Source organism: Typha latifolia, chromosome 8 (genome assembly GCF_019914945.1).
Source record: "Typha latifolia isolate L0001 chromosome 8, TyphaL0001v2, whole genome shotgun sequence".
NCBI lineage: Eukaryota > Viridiplantae > Streptophyta > Magnoliopsida > Poales > Typhaceae > Typha > Typha latifolia.
The window spans coordinates 9,665,998-9,684,869 of record NC_133093.1 but is presented as its reverse complement, the minus strand read 5'-3'; the positions used below and the strand labels follow the sequence as shown (position 1 = coordinate 9,684,869).

Genomic DNA, 18,872 nt, shown 5'->3' with positions numbered 1-18,872 from the left:
TCTCCTCCTCCTTCTCTAATCAAACTTGAGCTCAGGTCGTGCTTGATCCGGCTCAGCTTGATCTGAGCTGAGCCGAGCCTAAACATTTTTATTTTTAAGAGTAATTTAAGATTTTTTTATTTGGTCCACTTCTATTAGATTAAAGTTAACTTTAAGGTATTTTAAAAAATTCAAATTAACTTGTAAAAATCAAATGATAAAGTATTCATAAGATAGAATATGAATGGCTATAATTTTTTTCTAAAAAATTTTACCTTCCTATTTTTTTATTTTATAATATTTGTTCTCCTTGCCAATTCCACACACTAAACTATCGAGAGTACCAAACAGGCATATTATTTTCGTCAACACATCTTATTCAAATGCCGAGTCATTAAAGTTTAGAAACTCTTGCAAGCCATTGACGAATTATTGCCATGCGTCAGTCGTCACCTGCAAGTATATAACAACTATCCATTCACACCATTCTCGCACTCAAACCGCGTTTACCAACGCCCTCAACCTACGTCTCAACCAACATCGCACCGAGTGTTAAGCCCTTCTTTCCACATAAGGGATTAAATTAAGATTTTTTTTAAATAACACCCTACATTATTTTTAATTAACTAATCTTAGACCATGGTTTATTTAACTCTGTGAATAAACTTACAAAAGCACCCCTTTGATACTTTCTAATCCAACCCGAGACTACACAAGTATGATATAAAAATTATAAACAGAAAAAAGAGTTAAAGATCAGATATAATCATATAAAACACAGGGTGCTATTTAAAAATTTTCCCTTAAATTAAATATATCTACACCCCCAAGGTCAAAATTGAGCTACCCACCTCATAGCAAGGAACCATCCAAGAAAGACTATAACTTGCCTTATTTTCATCACCCTCTCTTCTCTTCCTCCTCTGCAATCTATATTACCTCCTCTAAAACCTCTGTACCGAGAAGAGAGAGAGAGAGAGAGAGAGAGGAAGAAGAGAGCAATGGGCGATCACCAGCGAATCCACCCGGTCGACGTCGAGGCCCAGAAGCCGTCCGCCCCTCTCATCACCCGCGATCACTCCCGATCAGAGAAAGGCGACCCCGGCTCCGACCCCCTTCCCTACCCGCCGATCCGCCGCATCCCCGTCGCCCACTCCAGGCCTCCCAAATCGAGAAAAGGCGGCTGCAGCTGCTGCAGATGCTTATGCTGGACCATCCTCACCCTCATCCTCTTCCTCGTCCTTATCGCCGCCACGCTGGCAATTCTCTACTTCGTGTTCGATCCGAAGCTCCCCAAGTACTCCGTCGACCGCCTCCGCGTCTCATCCTTCACCGTCGACTCGAACCTGACGGTGCACGCCAGCTTCGACGTGACGGTGACGGCCGAGAACCCGAACAAGGGGATCGGGATATACTACGAGCGGGGCTCGCGGCTGAGCGTGTGGTACTCCGGGTACAGTTTGAGCGAGGGGACACTGCCGGCGTTCTACCAGGGCCACAGGAACACGACGGTGCTGACGGTGGTGATGACCGGGGAGGGACAGATCGGGAGTGAGAAGATGACGGCGCTGCAGCAGCAGGAGCAGACGGGGGCGGTCCCGCTCGACTTCAAGGGCGACGTGCCGGTGAGGGTGAAGCTCGGCGGGTTGAAGCTATGGAAGGTGACGTCTAAGGTGAGGTGCAGCTTGGTGGTCGATAGCTTGACCGCCAACAACCAGATCAAGATCAAGAACAGCAGCTGCAAGTTTAGTTTAAAACTGTGAGGTGCTGTTTGTTTATTATCATTATCATTATTATTATTTAGTCTATTTTTTGGTTGTTTAGATTATGTTTTTATAGCCCATAGGTATTTGACCTTGTAGTAGTTATTATTAATAAAAAAGTATACTTGTTAGTTAATTGGCTCTCGGTGACATACAATCATACGATCGAAGTTGTAGAGAAGAAGTCGTGTGAGGAATTGCAACTTGTGAGCTCACCTCACATGACATGGCCAAGGGCTCTAAAGAGAAAAGCGAAGACTGGAATGGGGCACTGATAGATTACACCAAACATTGCTCTTAATAAAATTAAAAGAAAATGAGGAATATAATCAACATTTCAGAAAGGTTATTGATCATTTACATAATGGTGGAAATAGTGATTTCAAAATTGTACACGATGTTCCGTTTTTTGTTACAACCCTAGGCTTGTGCAGTCACTTAAGAGGCCAGTTAAGGCACGAGGTCGATGCTCGATCGTCAGCAAAGACATGCCGGTTTGCGAGATAGCTCGTACAAATCCCATGTTAGCAGTTAAAGTGGGAGCATGCCAATGGTCTCCTGTTCCAAAGGCGATTTTGTTCTTCAGTGCTAACTTCCTTGTTGTTGGAAGGTCCATTAGGCGCGTGGAAGGAGTATCAGGCACAACTCTGACAAATTCAAAGGAGTAGTTCAACAAAACTGATATTATGCACCTAGAGCAGGTAAAAAGCATCATGCAGGTGGAGTTTAGTTTGCAGAAATATATACTTGTCATGCAATGGAAGAGAGTCATTTATCCAGCTGAAAGACATGTTCAAAACCAACATATTGGCGCTTACTGTGTGGATTCATCTATGTATGACTTTGAGGATTTGAATGGATGATTTATTATGTTCCCACTAGGAACCTTACATGTGATTCGGTAATTAGAAAACTAATGAAGTTAGTTTATTCCTTGATACCTTGGAGCTCCATCAAATATTTAATCTATTATTAATAGATAACAATGTGTATTACAAATGTCTTAAATAAAAGACCAAGTTTAGTATCGCAACCAACCTGTTTATATTAGAACAGCGCACACCGAATAGTAGTTTCTTTAATGTCTGAGAAAACTGCCCTATTTAACTAGTTTGGAAAACAAAACCTCTTCAAGTTGGCATCAGAGTAAACAAAATTACCTTATAATAATATATAGAAGCAGTAGCAGAAAAACAATAATCCAGAGAGTCAAAAACAAGATTCAGCAGAGAATATCTGTACGTAGCACAAAGTACCTTAGAAATTTTTTTTTTTAAAATTACAGATCATTCAACTTATAAAGTTGAAAGGGGAAAAACAAAAATCCTATCACTCTAAAGAAGAACTGATTTGCAACACTGAAATGCATTGAAATATTGAAGTTATGACTAAGCAACGGATACTAAGTCGTAATTAATTGTTGAAAAACTTGAGATAGATTGGTTCTATAAAATATTGAAATGTTCTCTGATGAAGCATAACATTCCTGTTTTCATGAAGTCGATCATCAATGCATTACCTATAATTTTTGTAGCAAAGTTGAGAAACTTACAAAAGCCATTTCACTAATTGACTTGCTCTCATCTTCTCATTGGGTCCACCACACATCACAACAAGTTCTTGAAACTCCAAATAAACGCTTTGACAGACGATACCCTTCTTTCCAGCTATCACATTTTCTAATTCAGCAAGAATGGGATGTTGAAGTTCTGACATCGCCTAGAAACAGATAATATAGTGAGAAAGTCTAATAAGAATGGGACATCATGAACAACTAGATGGTCAACATGGTGCAATAAAAGTACAATACATTTTTGAAGTTTGATATCGTGCTTGTGCACCACAAGTGCATGTAAGTACACTGCATTGTTATAAACACAATGACCTTAAGGCATAAAATGCAGCATATTTCACATAAGAATTAAATGTCACAGGTGATATCCAAGAAATAACAGATGGACAATCTTATTACAGCTTCCATGTTAAGAGAAACACCAAAGCAAATAATGATTTACAAAACAGAGCATATTTCAAAATTGAAACTGCCATAGAACATCCCTTTAGAGTGATAAAATGTCATTTTTCACTTCTCTCAAAGGAATCAAAATAAGGTTTCTCTGCTACCCAAAAAAGAAGGGAAGGAAGAAGGCTACAGGCCTACAGCTACTTGACCCCAACTTCTCTGATAGTTGAGATTCAAAAGGTATTGATCTAGAAGACTCAAAATATTCAGGAATGGCATGAAACCAGAATTCCAGTTGTTATTATCTTGAGCACACATAAAACAAGGAGAAACAGAAAAGGAGAAAAATAATTAGGGAAACTTCCTCAATTCCAGTATAAATTCTGTGGATAATGCAAGAATGATGCTAGCAACTCTCCATAATATAAAGTACTTTTGTAAGTCATCAAAGGGAGTCTCTTACATAGTTGTAAACATTTAAAAAAGAAGAGAAAAATCAAAACCTGAGTGACTAGGTACAAGATCAAAGGTAATATATGTCCAATTAACGTATCATATTAAATTTCCTTTCAGAAATCAACCTCAAAGAGTCAAGATCAATCTCATAGATTTTATACTTATTTATCACAACGTCATTTTGATTAACTGAAACAAACTTTCACAACTTCCCTTGAATGTTCTCATATACCCTTAACTTTCACGATATAATTTTCCTGTTGCTTCATGGAATATACAATGGATGGCTTCTTTCGTGGATACAAATTATCAGAGTAATGGGCTCAGATCTCCTGAAAGGAAGTTTAAGTGCAATCAATAGTCATTCTCATTTCGGCATATCTATATAGCAAATAAAATAGAAGCTCTACAAGACCATAAGGATAAATAAGCCAAGGCATAGATAAGATGAAAGAATGAGACTATGGGGTCACGAAGATATTTACATTAGATGTTAACGTAAAATTTAATAAAGCCTGCTCTTTCCAGTTACAAATTTCCACAACAAATCAACTAAAGATGCCATTTAAAGTTCAAGAACTACAAAGACATAATTACCTGAGCGATAACGAATTCATAGTTGCTCTTAAACCTTGCCCTCATCTCATCCTCCGGCGCCTTCAGCAAATGCTCAGCACCACCATTGCTTATCCCCGACACCATTGCGATCAACGCAGTGGTATCAAAATTAATCAGCTCCACCGCATCTAACCCACTCAGCCTCATCTTTGATAACAAAGATCCGAACGCATCACACAAACCCATCTCCTCTTTCCCCTCCAAAGTTCCCAAGGTTGGACCTTTAGCCCCAGAATCCTCTCCAATCTTGATCTCAAAAACCCTGCAGTCCAAGGCCCACCTAAATTCCTCGCTCTCCATCGTCTTGATTCCAACCCACCCCTCCTCCATTTCCTCAAACACTTCGAGCTCATCAAGCAATCCAATCTCCACCGCCCCAAACTGCCCCACCAAATCCTTGGACACTCCATCTCCCATCCCGCGAGCGAAGACAAAGACGACCCTCTCGGGCCTGAGAGCACCTGCGGATCGGGCGGAGGTGATCACCCGCTCAACCCGGTCACGCAGGCCCTTACGCTTACCGCCCGGTGACCCGACCCAGGTGACGTAGCTAGGGTTGCGATCCGAGACGAGGACCCAGGCCGGCACGCGGCGGAAGGCGCAGACGACGTCCACGTGGACGCCGGAGGCGGGGCCAACCGGCCTGCATACACGGGAGATGCTGCGGACGGCCGGGTGGTGGATGACGTGGCAGACGGCGTCGAGGTAGCCAAGGTTGGAGGCGAGGGGGCGGATCGGGCGGGAGAGGAAACGGAGCTCCGCTTTGACGAGGCGAAGGAGGGTGGATTTGGGGGTTTGGGGGAGTTTCGGGGAGGCGTCGAGGCGGGAGAGGAGGGAGAGGCATCGAGAGACGTCGTCGCCGTTGTCGGGGGAATGTGGTTCTTTCGGTGGAGTCATGTCTCCATGGGTGCATGAAGTGAATCCAACCCAATTCTAATTAGTCCACTTTTGGGAGTTTTTGACCAAAATGGGTCCGCCTAAAGTATTTATTTATCAAAATAATCCAGCTAACTCCAACCGGCTCCGTTACTCTAAATTTAGAGCCCACTAAACAAATGAAACCGGCTCTAATTTTTTTAAGCATTTTAAAAATTCAAAATTTATCCAATAATTATTACATTTAATAATTTTAATTATATCTATAATCTTTATTAAATAATCTAGTTAGTTAAACTGAATATATAATTAGTTTTACTAATCAATTTTTAATAAAAATAGTACCATGGCCTTTAAAATGAGTTTAATTTTAAATTATTTTTGAGTTATTTTAAATTTTAAATTTTTTTATTAAAAATGAATATAATATTTATTATTTATAAAATAAAAATATTTATTATTATTTAAAATCAATGTCTCCTAAAATATAATTACTTAAAATTATTTCCCAGATTTCAAATAGATTTTTTCTGTCAAGCTAAATTGCCATATTACAAATTAATGATGAACTGTTATAATATTTATATAAAAGATAAATCGTGTTTTAATATTTATAAAATACTAAATAATTCATATTGTTCAAACGCTTAATAAATAAAGTGCTCAACATACTATACAAAGTATTGTTTAGTATATTTTATATATAAATTGTTGAATAACTGTCGACTTATGACATGATAATTAAATTGACTAATATAAACTATTTTAGTAATAAATTTATACGTAATGATGCGCAACGACAACTTATCAAAGAAGGACAAGTTTTTTCTAGCTTGTCTTGCTCAATCTTTTTTTTAAATTTAAAAGTTACAAGTCGCACCGCTAGGTAAAGAGGTAAGGTGGTTTTTTTTGCAATGATTTATAATACACTTTAAAACTTAGCAAACTATGTGTGTTTTGTAAAAATAATAATTTCATATTTAAATTATAAAGTAAATCATAGATGCATTTACCAAAATTAGTGTCAGGCTTAAAATGGTCAAAAACTTAAAAATTATTCTCTTTTTAGTATTTATTTTTTCTCAAATAAAATTCCTTACAGTTACAGGCTCTCCACTCCCACTTCCCAAAAAAGCCCGCCCTCGTACCCTTTCTAATAACCCTTGCGACTCTCTCACTCTATTGATGCTGCTCTTGAGATCGCCAGCTGCTCTCCTCCTCAAATGTCCCCCTCCTCTTCCCTCCTCCTTCCTCTCTCTCCCCTTCTCCCCTCCTAAAAACCTAAATCCTAATCCCCTCTTCCTCCTCCGCCTCTCCTCCTCCTCCTCCTCCTCCTCCTCCTCGCGCCGCCGCTCCTCCGCCGCCTCTGCCATGTCCTCATCCGGCAAGCGCACCGTCACCGACGTTCTCATGGGCTCCGCCCGCGCCGCGGCCGAGAAGAAGTCCAAGAAGAACGCCACCACCTCCTCCAAGCCCCAACCCCAATCCCAACCCCAACCCCAAGACTCCTCTCCTCCTTTCTCCAAGAAATCGGAAAACCTAGAAGACCCCAAGAATCCCGACCAGAAGAACGCGATTCTTGAGCTCAAGAAGAAGGGCCAGGAATTCGACCCCAAGGCGGCCGCTTCTTGGAAGCCCGGCGAGCCCGTCCCGTTTTTGTTCCTCGCCCGTGCCCTTGAGCTCATCTCGAACGAGTCGGGTCGGATCGCCATCACGGATATCCTTTCAAATGTGTTCCGGACGGTGATCGCCACCACTCCGGGGGATCTTCTTGCTACGGTGTACCTCTCGGCCAATAGGATAGCGGCCCCGCACGAGGGGATTGAGCTCGGGATCGGGGACGCGTCGCTTATTAAGGCGCTCTCGGAGGCTTATGGGAGGAAGGAGGAGCATGTCAAGAAGCAGCTCAAGGTAAATGGTAGAGACGGAAAGGAAGTTTCTTTATCTGAAATGCTTGATTTCTTGATCCACATTGTTGTGTACGATGGCAGGAATTGGGTGACTTGGGGCTTGTGGCGAAAGCTAGCCGTTCGTCTCAGAAAGTGATGTTCAAACCTAAGACATTAACGATTACAAAGGTGTTGGATACATTTCGTGCTATTGCAAAGGTTAGCCTTTCTCTTATGTCTCAAATGGATTCAAGATGGTCTAATAACTGCTTTTTTAAACAGTTTATGCTGGAATTAAACTTCTTGCAAGTGGTTGAGTGATATTGTTCAGAAACATGACGCTGAATAGAACGCAATAACACCGTAGTAAATTTTTATTAGCTTGTAGCATGAATAAGATGGGAGCGGATGATGTTTCTTTCTGGAAAGGAGGGGGTATATAAGGTGGTTGGGTGCTGAAGAAGATGCAAGAGTGGCCTAGGATCAGTGTGCGATTACAATGAGGGCTATGGTGCCTAAAAGTCGAAGTTGCATGCTTTTCTTAGAGTTGATCTGTACAGAAGCAAAGACTAAATATACTGTAGTTTTCTCAAATTAAAATGCTGAAGAATTTTATTATTTACCCTATGAAGTTCAGTTTTTTCAGGTCCTCATTCTCTATTTTCTTCTTGTTCAAGTAGGAAGCTGGGAAGGATAGTCAAGACAAAAAAAGAAATCATATAAAAGGACTTCTTGTTGCAGCAACTGATTGTGAACCTCAATATATCATTCGTCTTCTGCAGGTATCACTCTGCCAATTAGTTACCTGCAGTTGCTTTTATGATCCTTAGATTATTTTTCTTACATGCTGCAGTCAAAAATGCGGATTGGCTTGGCAGAAAAAACAGTCCTGGTAGCTCTGGGACAAGCTGCTGTGTATTCGGAGACTGGTCCTCCGCCTTCAAAAAGTCAATCTTCCCTTGAAGAGGTTAGTGCTTATTTGGTTACTCTGGTTTATGGAAAATTCTGGCCAAATGATTGCTCAGGGTTTTTAACATGCTTATGCTAGTGTTAGTTTCTGAACAACTTTTTCAAGGGAATTATAGAGATTCCATTATTCTAGTGTTGCCTCAAATTTCTTGATTACATTTTTGAGGGAATCCTTGCTCTAATCATATCACAATAAGCTGATATTGTTGCAGGCTTGCAGCCTTTCTCTACCTGTCAGATCATTCTTCTGTACAATTAAAATCTAGTAGATGTCTTTTTTCAGCTGGGTCTAGTTCTTATTGAAGGTAGATATTGGTCGTGTCCGGGTCAAATTAAATATGAGATGGGAACCAAGACACAGCTGAATCCGATGCTTAAAGAAAAAAAGAAAAAAATGTAGAGAGAAGGGACTAGGTTTGGAGCTGTTAGTGCCTCATGTACTATGTACTATACCTAATATTCATATAATAATTTGGTGCCAAAGGATTACATTCATTATGATAAATCAAACTAAGATTCTAAACTTATGACTAATACTTAGCATGGCTTTCTTGGTTCGCAATTGACTAATGGAAAGACTTGGTTATTCTAGTTGAGCAATATAATGACGTGGATCCAAAACTCCAACTCACCAGCTCTTTGTATTATTACATATTTCTAATTCTCTATTAAAACAATATCTGAATCACATATATGATTTATAAAGGTAGAAGGTAACCCCCCGAGCAATATGCCTTTTTATAGGAGTCATTTTGCAATACATAGTATTACATCTTAATAGGTGCACCATGCATGTTGAAACAATACAAGCCCTAACCCTAGAACGAGTTTAGGGAGAAGACAGGAAGATAAGAAGATTTGGTGAAAAATATATTGCATGAATATGCAAGAGGAGGTCTTAGCTCTATTTATACAAATACAATGTGTATCTAAATAAAATAAATAATAATATAACTCTAATAACTCTAGTATCCACTTCCAAAATCAAGTTGGATCACAAATCGAGAGTTTGCTAATTAGATGTTTAAAGCGCGAAGGAGAAGGGACTTCATGAAGAAGTTGATAATCTGCTACTCAGTGCTGAGGCAATAGAGAGAAATGATGTTAGCTCGGTACTGCTGATGAATGTAATGTATATCGACTAAGTAATTTCGATATGTAAAAAGTTAGCGTTGAAGATGCTGCTGAAGAGAGCGAATGCCACTCGAGTTATCTCCAATGTTAATCATATCATTGACATACAGAAGGGGAGCCGACCTTGAGTAGGATCTAATAAAAACTTGGTGGCTCATAGCTCTTGAAATTGCTAGTCTCTGAGAACACTGCAAAATTAATCAAATCAAGCATGATGAGCTTGCTCGAGCCCATAGATAACTCGTTGTAATTGATAGATATGGCCTAGAAGAACATAGAAACTAGGTAGAGGATCCATGTACACCTCATTGTCAAGAAAAGCATAAAGAGACACAATTTTTCATGTCCATGTGTTGCAAGAGGCTACGTTGATTGGAAGCAACAACAAGAAGAGTATGTGTTACAGATCAGACTAGGAAGGGAATTAGGTTGGGTATTTGGATTGAAGTTAGCTCTTTAATGATGGTGGAAGGAAATGAAGGTGGGATGAATGTGGAGATAGGGATATGTGCAATTAGAAAAGAAGTAGGACGAGGAGGAAGAAGGGGTCACTCTTAGAAGAAGTAGCGCAGCGACAGACGAGGGGAATGATCTAACTGATGTTGGCTAGGGGTCGACAGGAAGGTTAGGGCACGAGGAGGAAGAGAGAGGAAGTGAGAGGGAGAAAGAAGATTCATTCTAAAACTCCAACTAGGGTATACTCCACAATACTTAGAGGCTATCCCTTTGACCCAAGCAACTAAAGTAAATCCCTAAAAACTAAGCATCCTCGCTGCGGCATGTTTGAATAGGCTTGAGGCCGATCGAACGCACAAAACCCATTCTCTGTCTTTGCGAACGTATGCAGGCGTTCGAATGAGAGGGTTTGAATGCGCAAATCCTATTCTATGTTTTTGCGAATGCGTGCAGGTTTTCGAACAGTGCATTCGAATGCTAGTTCCTGGTGTTCAAATGCACCTTGACAGAAAGCTTTATACTTGAAGCAAATTTATTCCTTTCGATACAACTTAATCCAGCTCTAGTTGTATCAATCCACCATGCTTTCGTCATTTTGACCTCAAGGTGAGAAGTCTAGAAATCATTCCATAATGTCATCCTCAGACTCCCACGTCGCCTCGTCAGAATGTCGTTCGAGCCCCTCCACTATCATCTCCGTCTCGCCAACACGCGTACTGGCTCAAATACATGTATCTCCTCAATTGGATCAGGTATATGCGTGCCTACCGCCTGATGCGCCCCTACTCTCGCTCGCAATAGTGATACATGAAACACGGGATTAGGGGTGTAAACGAGCCGAGCCTGAGCGAGCCGGCTCTGGCTCAGGCTCGGCTCGAAATTAGTTTCGAGCCTCATAATGTTGCTCAGGCTCGGCTCGGCTCAACCCGAGCCGAGCTCGAGCTGAGCCTAACTGAGCCCGAGCCGAGCCCGAGCAAAGCTCAAGCTCGATTAGAGGCGGTGGCGACGTGGGCGGTGGCGACATGGACAGCGGCTTGCCGAAGGAGTCGGAGACGGATGGAGGAGGCCAACGACGGAGGAGGAAGAGGAGGCCGACGGAGGAGGAGGCCGACGGAGAAGAAGGCGTGGCGCTGTGGTGGTGGCTTGCCGTCGTTGCCGATGGAGGCCGACGGGGAGGGAAGAGTGAAGGTGATCAGGTGGATGAGGGTGAGAGTGAAGATGAGGGTGGGGTGGGGGAATTGAGGATGGGGAAGGTGGTGATGGGAAAGGTGAAGTAATTAATGAGGGTGAGGTAGGTGAGGGTAGGTGAGGGTGGGGTAGGTGAGGGTGATGAATATTGTGTTACGGGTGAGAATGAGTTAGTGAGGGACACGTGGCAATATTTCTTTATGCCACGTGTCCTTAGTCATATGGAGTCAGGCTATCGAGCCTATCGAGCCGAGCCTGAGCGAGCCGGCTCCAGCTCAAGCTCGGCTCGATATTAATTTCGAGCCTATTATGATGGCTCGGGCTCGGCTCAGCTCTGATCGAGCCGAGCCGGACTCGAGCTTCACCCGAGCCAAGCCCGAGCCGAGCCCGAGCTGCTCGTCAAGCCTGACAGCCCTTCACGGGATGAACCCGAGATCCCTCCGGCAACTCCAATCTACACGCTATCGGTCCTATTTGCTCCAATACACATAATGACCCAAAATACTAATGCGCTAACTTGGGGTTGCGTACCGGATGTTGCGTAACTTGTCGATATGGCTGAACTCACACGAAAACAAGATCCCCGATCTCAAACTCTAACTCTTGATGTCGGCGGTCGTATTCTTGTTTCATGCGGTTCTAGGCCGCTGTCATGTGCTCCCGTAGTCTCCGTAGCATCTCGATCTGTCAGCTCTAACTCTGTCTCCATCCTCATTGATGTTGCCTTGAGGTCGTATGTCCTCAGGGTAGGTGGTGGTCTACCATACATTGCCTTGAACGGGGTCATCTCGATGGTGCTGTGAAATGTAGTGTTGTAGGACTACTTCGCCTACGGTTAGTCGAGCCATCTCTCTCCTACAAAGCACCGTAGGTATCGTTCTATGCCTCAGTTCACTTCAGTTTGGCCATCTGTTTGTGGATGATAGGTTGAATTGAGGTCTAACCGAGAGATGTTCTCCCAAATCCTCTTCGGCATGGGCAAGGATCGGAGTAATCCTGTTGGCCTCAGTGAGTTGGTCTTTGCCCGTTGGGACATATTGCAAGCACGCACGAATGTCCTCAGCTTCTATTGTACTTCAGGCCATGTACAACTATGTAGTAGTCTCCTGTGAGTTCGTAGGAGTCCCTCGTGTCCCGCCTCAAGGGTGGAATGAAAATGCTCCATTACTCTGCGCCGTAGGCCCACGTCCGCGGGTATCCGGAGGCGCTCGCGGTCCAATAGCAATCCGCCTTTACTCACGAGCCTAGGATGACTCGTAGGGTCATCCTCTATCTCCTTCAAGATCCTCAAGATATTCGGGTCAGTAGCACCTGCTATTCGTATGTCAGCCAAGAAGGGGAAGACAGGTATGGTCTGGGCCGTCAGTTCGGCCCGTTTGGGCTATCGGGATAGCGCATCCTCTGTCTCGTTCTACGCTCCTTTCTTGTATTGTAGCTTGTAGTCAAATCCCAATAGCTTGGTGACCTAATTTTGCTGCACAAGCGTGTGAATCTGCTGCCAAATAAAATAACGTAAGCTCCACTCGAATGCCTTTGTCGCTGCATTAATCCATTCAATGACATCCTTCTTTAGTAAGGCTCTCAGTGGTGCTCCAATCTTCCCATAACCGTTTACAAATCCGCTGATCGATTTCATCAAGATGAGCATGCATGCCACCTTGCTCGGGTTAGCCACGACTCCCTCCACCAAAATGATGTGTCCCAAGTACTCTACTCATTGTTGCCCTATAGGCATTTACTTCGCTTCACCTTGAAAGAGTGGTCCATCAAGAGCGCTAGCATTGACTGTAGGTGAACCAAGTGCTTCTCCCAAATCTTGCTGTACACTAAAATTTCATTGAAGAATACTAACACATATCGTTGTAGGAGTGAACGGAATATGTCGTTCATCAGCCCTTGGAAGGTTGTCAGTGTGTTCGTCAACCCAAACGGCATCACCCGAAACTCATAGTGCCCGTCATAAGTTTAGAATGTCATTTTGTGAACGTCCTCAACACGCACTCGGATCTGGTGATACCCCACACGAAGGTTGAGCTTGCTAAAATATTATGCTCTCGTCATCTCGTCCAACAACTCTATATTTTGGTATCGAATATCTGTCCTTGATGGTTATGGCGTTCAACGCTCGGTAATCTATGCAGAAATGCCAATTGTCGTCCTTCCTCACTAACAAAACTGATGAGGAATAAGAATTTTGACTCGGTTGGATAATGCCTTGCTCCAACATCTTTGCAACTAGCCTCAAAATCTCCTCTTTCTAGATATGTGGATATCGATAAGGTTGGACATTTGTCGGTTCGGCCCTCGATACAATCTCGATCTTGTGATCGCCGTGCCTGGCAGGTGGCAACCCTTGTGGGGCCTCAAAAGGTCTAGAAAAGTCAGCTAATAAGCAATCTAAATCGACACGAGTACCTAAATTAAAGACGGTCTTAGGCTCCATTAGCACTAGATGAAAGTAGGCAACCTCACCTATTCATGGAACTCCTACCAATGTTCATAAGGGAGGGCTTGTCTGTGTGCGAACCCCCTTTAGTCGTACCACACGTCCATCTCTTCGGAATATGAGTCTCATCTATGAAAAAAATCAAATGTGACAGGACCAAGACTCTGGAGCCATTGAGTGCCTAACACGATGTCTGCTCCTCGAACTGCTAGCAGATACAAGTCCAAGGTGAAACTATGTCCCTGTGTCCGTACCACCACTCGATAGATCGGCTCTAAGGCGGGTGCCCATCACCGATGGTCACATCAAGCCTCTAGTCGTACAACACATCCATCTCTCTAAAATGTGAGTCTTATTTGTAAAAAATCAAATGTGATAGAACCAAGACTCTGTAGCCACTGGGTGCCTAGCACGATGTCTGCTTCTCGAAGTGCTAGCGGATACAAATCCAAGGTGAAACTATGTTCTTGTACCTGTACCACCACTCCTCGACGACACTGTCGGCTCTAAGGCGGGTGCCATCGTCGATGGTCACATCAAATCTGATAGTGGGCTCGACCTTGAGCCCTATACTCTGTACCAATCTCTTGTCCAAGAAGTTATGTGTGCTCCTCGTGTCAATGAGGATGTGCACACTACTTTCGGACTAGCACGTCCACCCGTAGGGTCTTTGGGGCGCAAGTATCGGAGTATGGATGCATAGAGATCTCGGCCTACATATCCTTCTCCACTATCTGCTCAAGCTCCTCTTCGACTATCTCATCTGTGACATCCCCCTTAGCCTTGTCGTCATAGCCATCAATCAACACGACACTGCCCATAGCCTTGGCGTATCGATGTTCCAGAGTGTAGCGCTCGTCACACCAAAAACACAAGCCATTGGCTCATTTTTCATCCACCTGCGCTTGTGATAAGGACCGGCTTTTGGGTTGCGTGTCTCCTCCTTTGAACTTAGTCGTTGGTCTTGGTGTACCCCACTGTCCTAAGGCGAGCGTCGGTGGTCTCGATGTGGAACTGGAGCTGCCAGTTATGGGCGCCGTCCAAGGTCATGCTCATGGGTCCATAACTGATTTGCTTGAGGTTGTTGAACTGGTTTGTGAAAATTTGTCCACTTTGGGATTCATGCAGTTTATCTCCTCTATGCAAATGCCATAACCCTAACTCTAGGGCTAAAAATGTGTTTGGCCTAAGGGCATCACCACAGGTTGCATGAGCGGCGACGACTGTTGGGTTTGGTCATGGCTCGCCAATAGTCATAGTCCGACATGTCCTTACTGTGGTAGAGGGTGGTGGAGGTCAAAAATTAAACTTGAGTTCGATCTACTGCAATGGCAATCATGGCGTGTCGTCGACGGATCCACCAGCCCTTGGTGGCAGCGAGCTTCCCTGAGGAAGCCACCCCGAACGAAAGGGTAGCTCGTAGTGGTGGTAGATATTTGGTTCGACCATCCGAAGGTTGCCAGCGGCTGCGGTGGCTACCATTGGCTAGCAGTTGGGCCGAGGAAGCAAGTCGTGGCCGCCAGTGGTCATAGAAATGATGGGCTCGTTGCAGGAGGCTACACTGGAGTCTCTATAATGACAATCTGGGTCTGAAGGGGGTAGGTGGACTCCATCGCGATAGGAGGTGATGCTTTGGCCGCAATTTGGGCCGGCTCCTCCTTTCCCTCTTGGGTTGGATTTTTCTCGCAGTGGGGGCCCCCGGTTTGACAACGGCCGACGGCGCTGGCTAAGTAGGGCGGTGGCGGGGGCTAGTATGGCCTCTGTCAAGGCATGGATCATGTTCTTGAGGAAAGTTTGCATCTCTTTTAAGTTCTTCAAATCGGCCAAATTTTTTTTTAAATATCAGCTTAGCCTACGTTGGTGGCTCAGTCATTGGCGGTTGCTGGTGGTGGTGGTGTCGGGGAAACTTTCACAAGGATAGAGATGAGTTTCTGGTCTTCTATGGGTGCTTTTCCTCGTTTGTCTTCTTTGATCTCTTGTTAATCATTAGCAGAGAAACGGTGGCTCTGATACTACTGTTGCCAACCAGATTTGGACCAATCTTTTCATAATAAAATTTTGATATTTAATGGATGGTAGCCTCATGAGTTAGTGATCTTTTTGTTTTAACATGACGTGATTTCAAGGTAGGGGTGGAAATATATGAAAGAAATAGTGAAGAAAAGTCAAGATAGGATAGAAATGAAAATATTCGACGTTTTGGCGGTCGTCGAAGGGTGGTGGTCTGCCGGAAGGGGGTGGTGGACGGTTGAAGGTGTGGGTGGCTCGTAGATAGTAATGGTGGCTAGGGTTTGAGGGTGGAAGTATGATTTTCTAATTAGATTAAAAGTCAAATAATGACAAAGAATTGACTAATTTAATATTTCTCTCAACGTTCAACAACCCAAATGAACCATGACAACTCCTATTTGTGGGAGTAGAATCATAGCGGATTGGATCCACACACGAATTATCCGTTATAATCCAAAATTAAAGACTAAGCAAATATAACTGACTAGACTTGACCCGATTCAACTTAACTGACTTAACTCTCGTGGTTGGTTTATATTAATTTCTGTACTCATATTATTATTATGGTGATAAATAAACTGAGAGGAATAGTACTGTGATGAATGGTTTTACAGGATGTGTTCAACGTTTCTATCATGGTAATCTCATAGCATACGGTAAGATCTCTGATGATCTTGACGCTTATAATGCAAGTGTCTCTTTTGGTAAAGGAATTGCTATAAGACAAAGGGCTAATTCAGATATCCATCTAGGTATTAACTCTATGGTTATATTTGAATACTTATAGAATTTTATTATTTGAGTTTAAAATGCCTTATTTTATTTTATTTTATTTTTTTGTTGTGTTGAGCAGTTAAATGGTGGTCTTTATATGGGTCTGAGACACCTCACGAAAAAGAAATGGCTTTAAGAATTTTAAACTTGACATGTAGTTCTTTGGGTTAGGAGCGAAAGTGGAGTATGGTAGGAAAGAATAGTAATGATACTTCTCTTTCTACAATGCTTGATTCTTTTTTTTATAATGTATTTTTTCTTCCATAGACCCATAGCAAAAAAGAAATAGGCTTGAGCAACAAAGACTTAATAAATTAATCTATGTCCAATTACATGATAAAACAAGAATTCGCGAGGAAGGTTAGAAGAAAATCCTATAACATCAAAAATATAGATAATATTGCTGCATGATTATCTGAATTGAAACTAAATAAAGAAGTAATCCTTGGCTCTGGGTTAACATGGAATATGGTTGAAGATGCCTCCGGTGCAATGGAAGTAATGACTTTAAGGAAAAGTTCTAGATTTGCAGTATTAAGTACTTCTAGTTCTAAAAGGTTGGATGACATTGATGAAGCACATTTAGTCTCTGAGGATGACATGAGGAAGCTGAATTGAATCTAGAATTAGATGATGATGGTTCTGATGACGAAATAAGATCCAATAAAGAGCTTTATCTTGATCAAGCTGAAGCTTTAATCTCAGATTGATAATTAATCTTTTTTTTTAATGTTTTTAAGAGTTTTACAAATATGGATGTTATGATTTGTGGTGTTTGCTTTTTTTTTTCTTCTTAGTTTTCTATGGGTTCTATAGACATTATCATTAGATTTTTGAAACAATCTTTTTGATATATTATTATCACTTAATAAATTTTTATTCTAGGATGAGTAAATATAATATTCTAGTCGCACGTTTAGCACCTAAATGGTACATGAACCATTATCGCCCTGTTTGCCTTCTAGAGTCTTTTAAAACATTGGTAACCAGTGAGTGATAGGGTAATGGGTCATGTCACGACCCGAAATAGGAATCATGATCGACTATGCATCTCAGTATGCTTGAGATACACAAAGCTTTATTAATACTTTCTACGTGTATGATGGCAAAATAATAAATAAAATAAAAATCTGTTTTATTAAATTTAAAACTAATTGTAATAAACATAAAACAATGTTAATGTTTTTGAGTCTCTAAACTAAATAAATAAAACTTCTAAACTAAATATATAAAACTTCTAATCTAAAGCATAAAATCTAAAAGAGCAAAAAAGTAAATATGTGAATCCTAAGTGGAGGTGGAGTCCGGGTACATCTCGCTCAGTCGCTCCGCTGATTATTACCTGAGATAGATAAATAAATAAATAAAAAGAATCCATGAGCTAACAACTATAGCTCAGTGAGTGGAATCCACTCGAAAACTAAATAAATTTTAAATTATATTAATGATGAGTAAAATTAAACTAAAAGCAACAATATTTATAACAATATGCAATAGACATGCTATTTAAATAATAACAATGATAATAATAGAGAGAGTCACAACCTGTAACCTTACACGGTTTCAACATATTAACATCTTTTCAATATTTATATTGTTATATGTCTCAATGGGTTTAAACCCTGTGAATCCACATCAACTAGAAGTCATGTCGAGATGACGCGCGGAACTTTTCTTCATAGCTGATCCGATTAGGGTCATCAGATGGTATCATTATGTGATTAACTTTTTTGGCATCACTGATTTGGGGTAAGGTCTATTCGCTGAGCTTTTAGCTTATAACTCTTTTTATTTCTTTCTAACCCCTCTTAAATATTTGTGGTATGTGATAGTGACTTAAGATATTATAAAAAGATATCTTGGAGAAAAGATGAGATGAGCTATAAACGCGAGATTGTATAGAAGATAGTTTATATAGATATTAAGTTATACCATTATTAGATATTTGTATTCCATTGTATTAGACGATGAATTGTATAATACATGTTGGATTATAGTGTACTGATGTACCAGTGATTTTAGTTATATGTTAACAGGTTTAACTTGATTATGTCATGATTTATCTTATGATGGATTATATGAGCACAAGAGTGTATTTGTGCATGACGGGCCCTACCCGTCTTGTCGCATGCGTCGTGTGGGCGCATGGGCGTGCACGTGCACATGCCGGGCGGGGGCGTTATACCTTAGCTCTAATTATACAAATAATCATGTATGTAAATAAAATGAATAACGATATAACTCTAATAAATCTAATACATATGAAACTTGTGAAACTTCTAGTATCACTGGTCACTGGTTTCCTTGCATTGATATTCTATTCATGTTGTTATTCTTATAAATGGTATTTG

The 18,872-nt window shown here is 41.7% G+C and overlaps 3 protein-coding genes across 4 annotated transcripts in view; 2 read left to right on the top strand and 1 right to left on the bottom strand.

The window, feature by feature from the left end:
- The first annotated feature begins 754 nt into the window (after positions 1 to 754).
- Positions 755 to 1,878, top strand: LOC140793848 (NDR1/HIN1-like protein 6). The gene has a single exon (XM_073145593.1). The coding sequence runs from the start codon at positions 981 to 983 to the stop codon at positions 1,740 to 1,742; it is 762 nt and encodes a 253-aa protein (XP_073001694.1). The 5' UTR covers positions 755 to 980; the 3' UTR covers positions 1,743 to 1,878.
- Positions 1,879 to 2,021: 143 nt separating this feature from the next.
- Positions 2,022 to 5,735, bottom strand: LOC140793847 (uncharacterized). Its single transcript, XM_073145592.1, has 3 exons — positions 4,759 to 5,735; positions 3,295 to 3,461; positions 2,022 to 2,389 (listed from the first exon to the last, which is right to left on the bottom strand). Exons 1-3 carry the CDS (start codon positions 5,674 to 5,676, stop codon positions 2,155 to 2,157), a joined length of 1,320 nt encoding a protein of 439 aa, XP_073001693.1. The 5' UTR covers positions 5,677 to 5,735; the 3' UTR covers positions 2,022 to 2,154.
- Positions 5,736 to 6,759: 1,024 nt separating this feature from the next.
- The window catches only part of LOC140794097 (DNA ligase 1-like), a 30,174-nt gene continuing 18,061 nt past the window's right edge, over positions 6,760 to 18,872 (top strand). For both annotated transcript variants that reach the window (XM_073145960.1, XM_073145959.1), the window contains exons 1-4: positions 6,760 to 7,566; positions 7,647 to 7,763; positions 8,225 to 8,326; positions 8,398 to 8,511. In XM_073145960.1, coding sequence (XP_073002061.1) covers positions 6,841 to 7,566; positions 7,647 to 7,763; positions 8,225 to 8,326; positions 8,398 to 8,511 — 1,059 coding nt within the window. In that variant the 5' untranslated portion in view covers positions 6,760 to 6,840. The remainder of the gene's footprint in view (positions 7,567 to 7,646; positions 7,764 to 8,224; positions 8,327 to 8,397; positions 8,512 to 18,872) is intronic.

Excerpts from the sequence above, each read along its gene's own strand:
- LOC140793848 (XM_073145593.1), top strand. The coding sequence starts at position 981 with ATGGGCGATCACCAGCGAATCCACCCGGTCGACGTCGAGGCCCAGAAG.
- LOC140793847 (XM_073145592.1), bottom strand. The coding sequence starts at position 5,676 with ATGACTCCACCGAAAGAACCACATTCCCCCGACAACGGCGACGACGTC. Across the intron at positions 3,462-4,758 it reads ATGAATTCGTTATCGCTCAG|GCGATGTCAGAACTTCAACA; the intron begins GTAATTATGTCT and ends ATCTGTTTCTAG. Across the intron at positions 2,390-3,294 it reads CAATTAGTGAAATGGCTTTT|AGTTGTGCCTGATACTCCTT; the intron begins GTAAGTTTCTCA and ends TGAATTTGTCAG.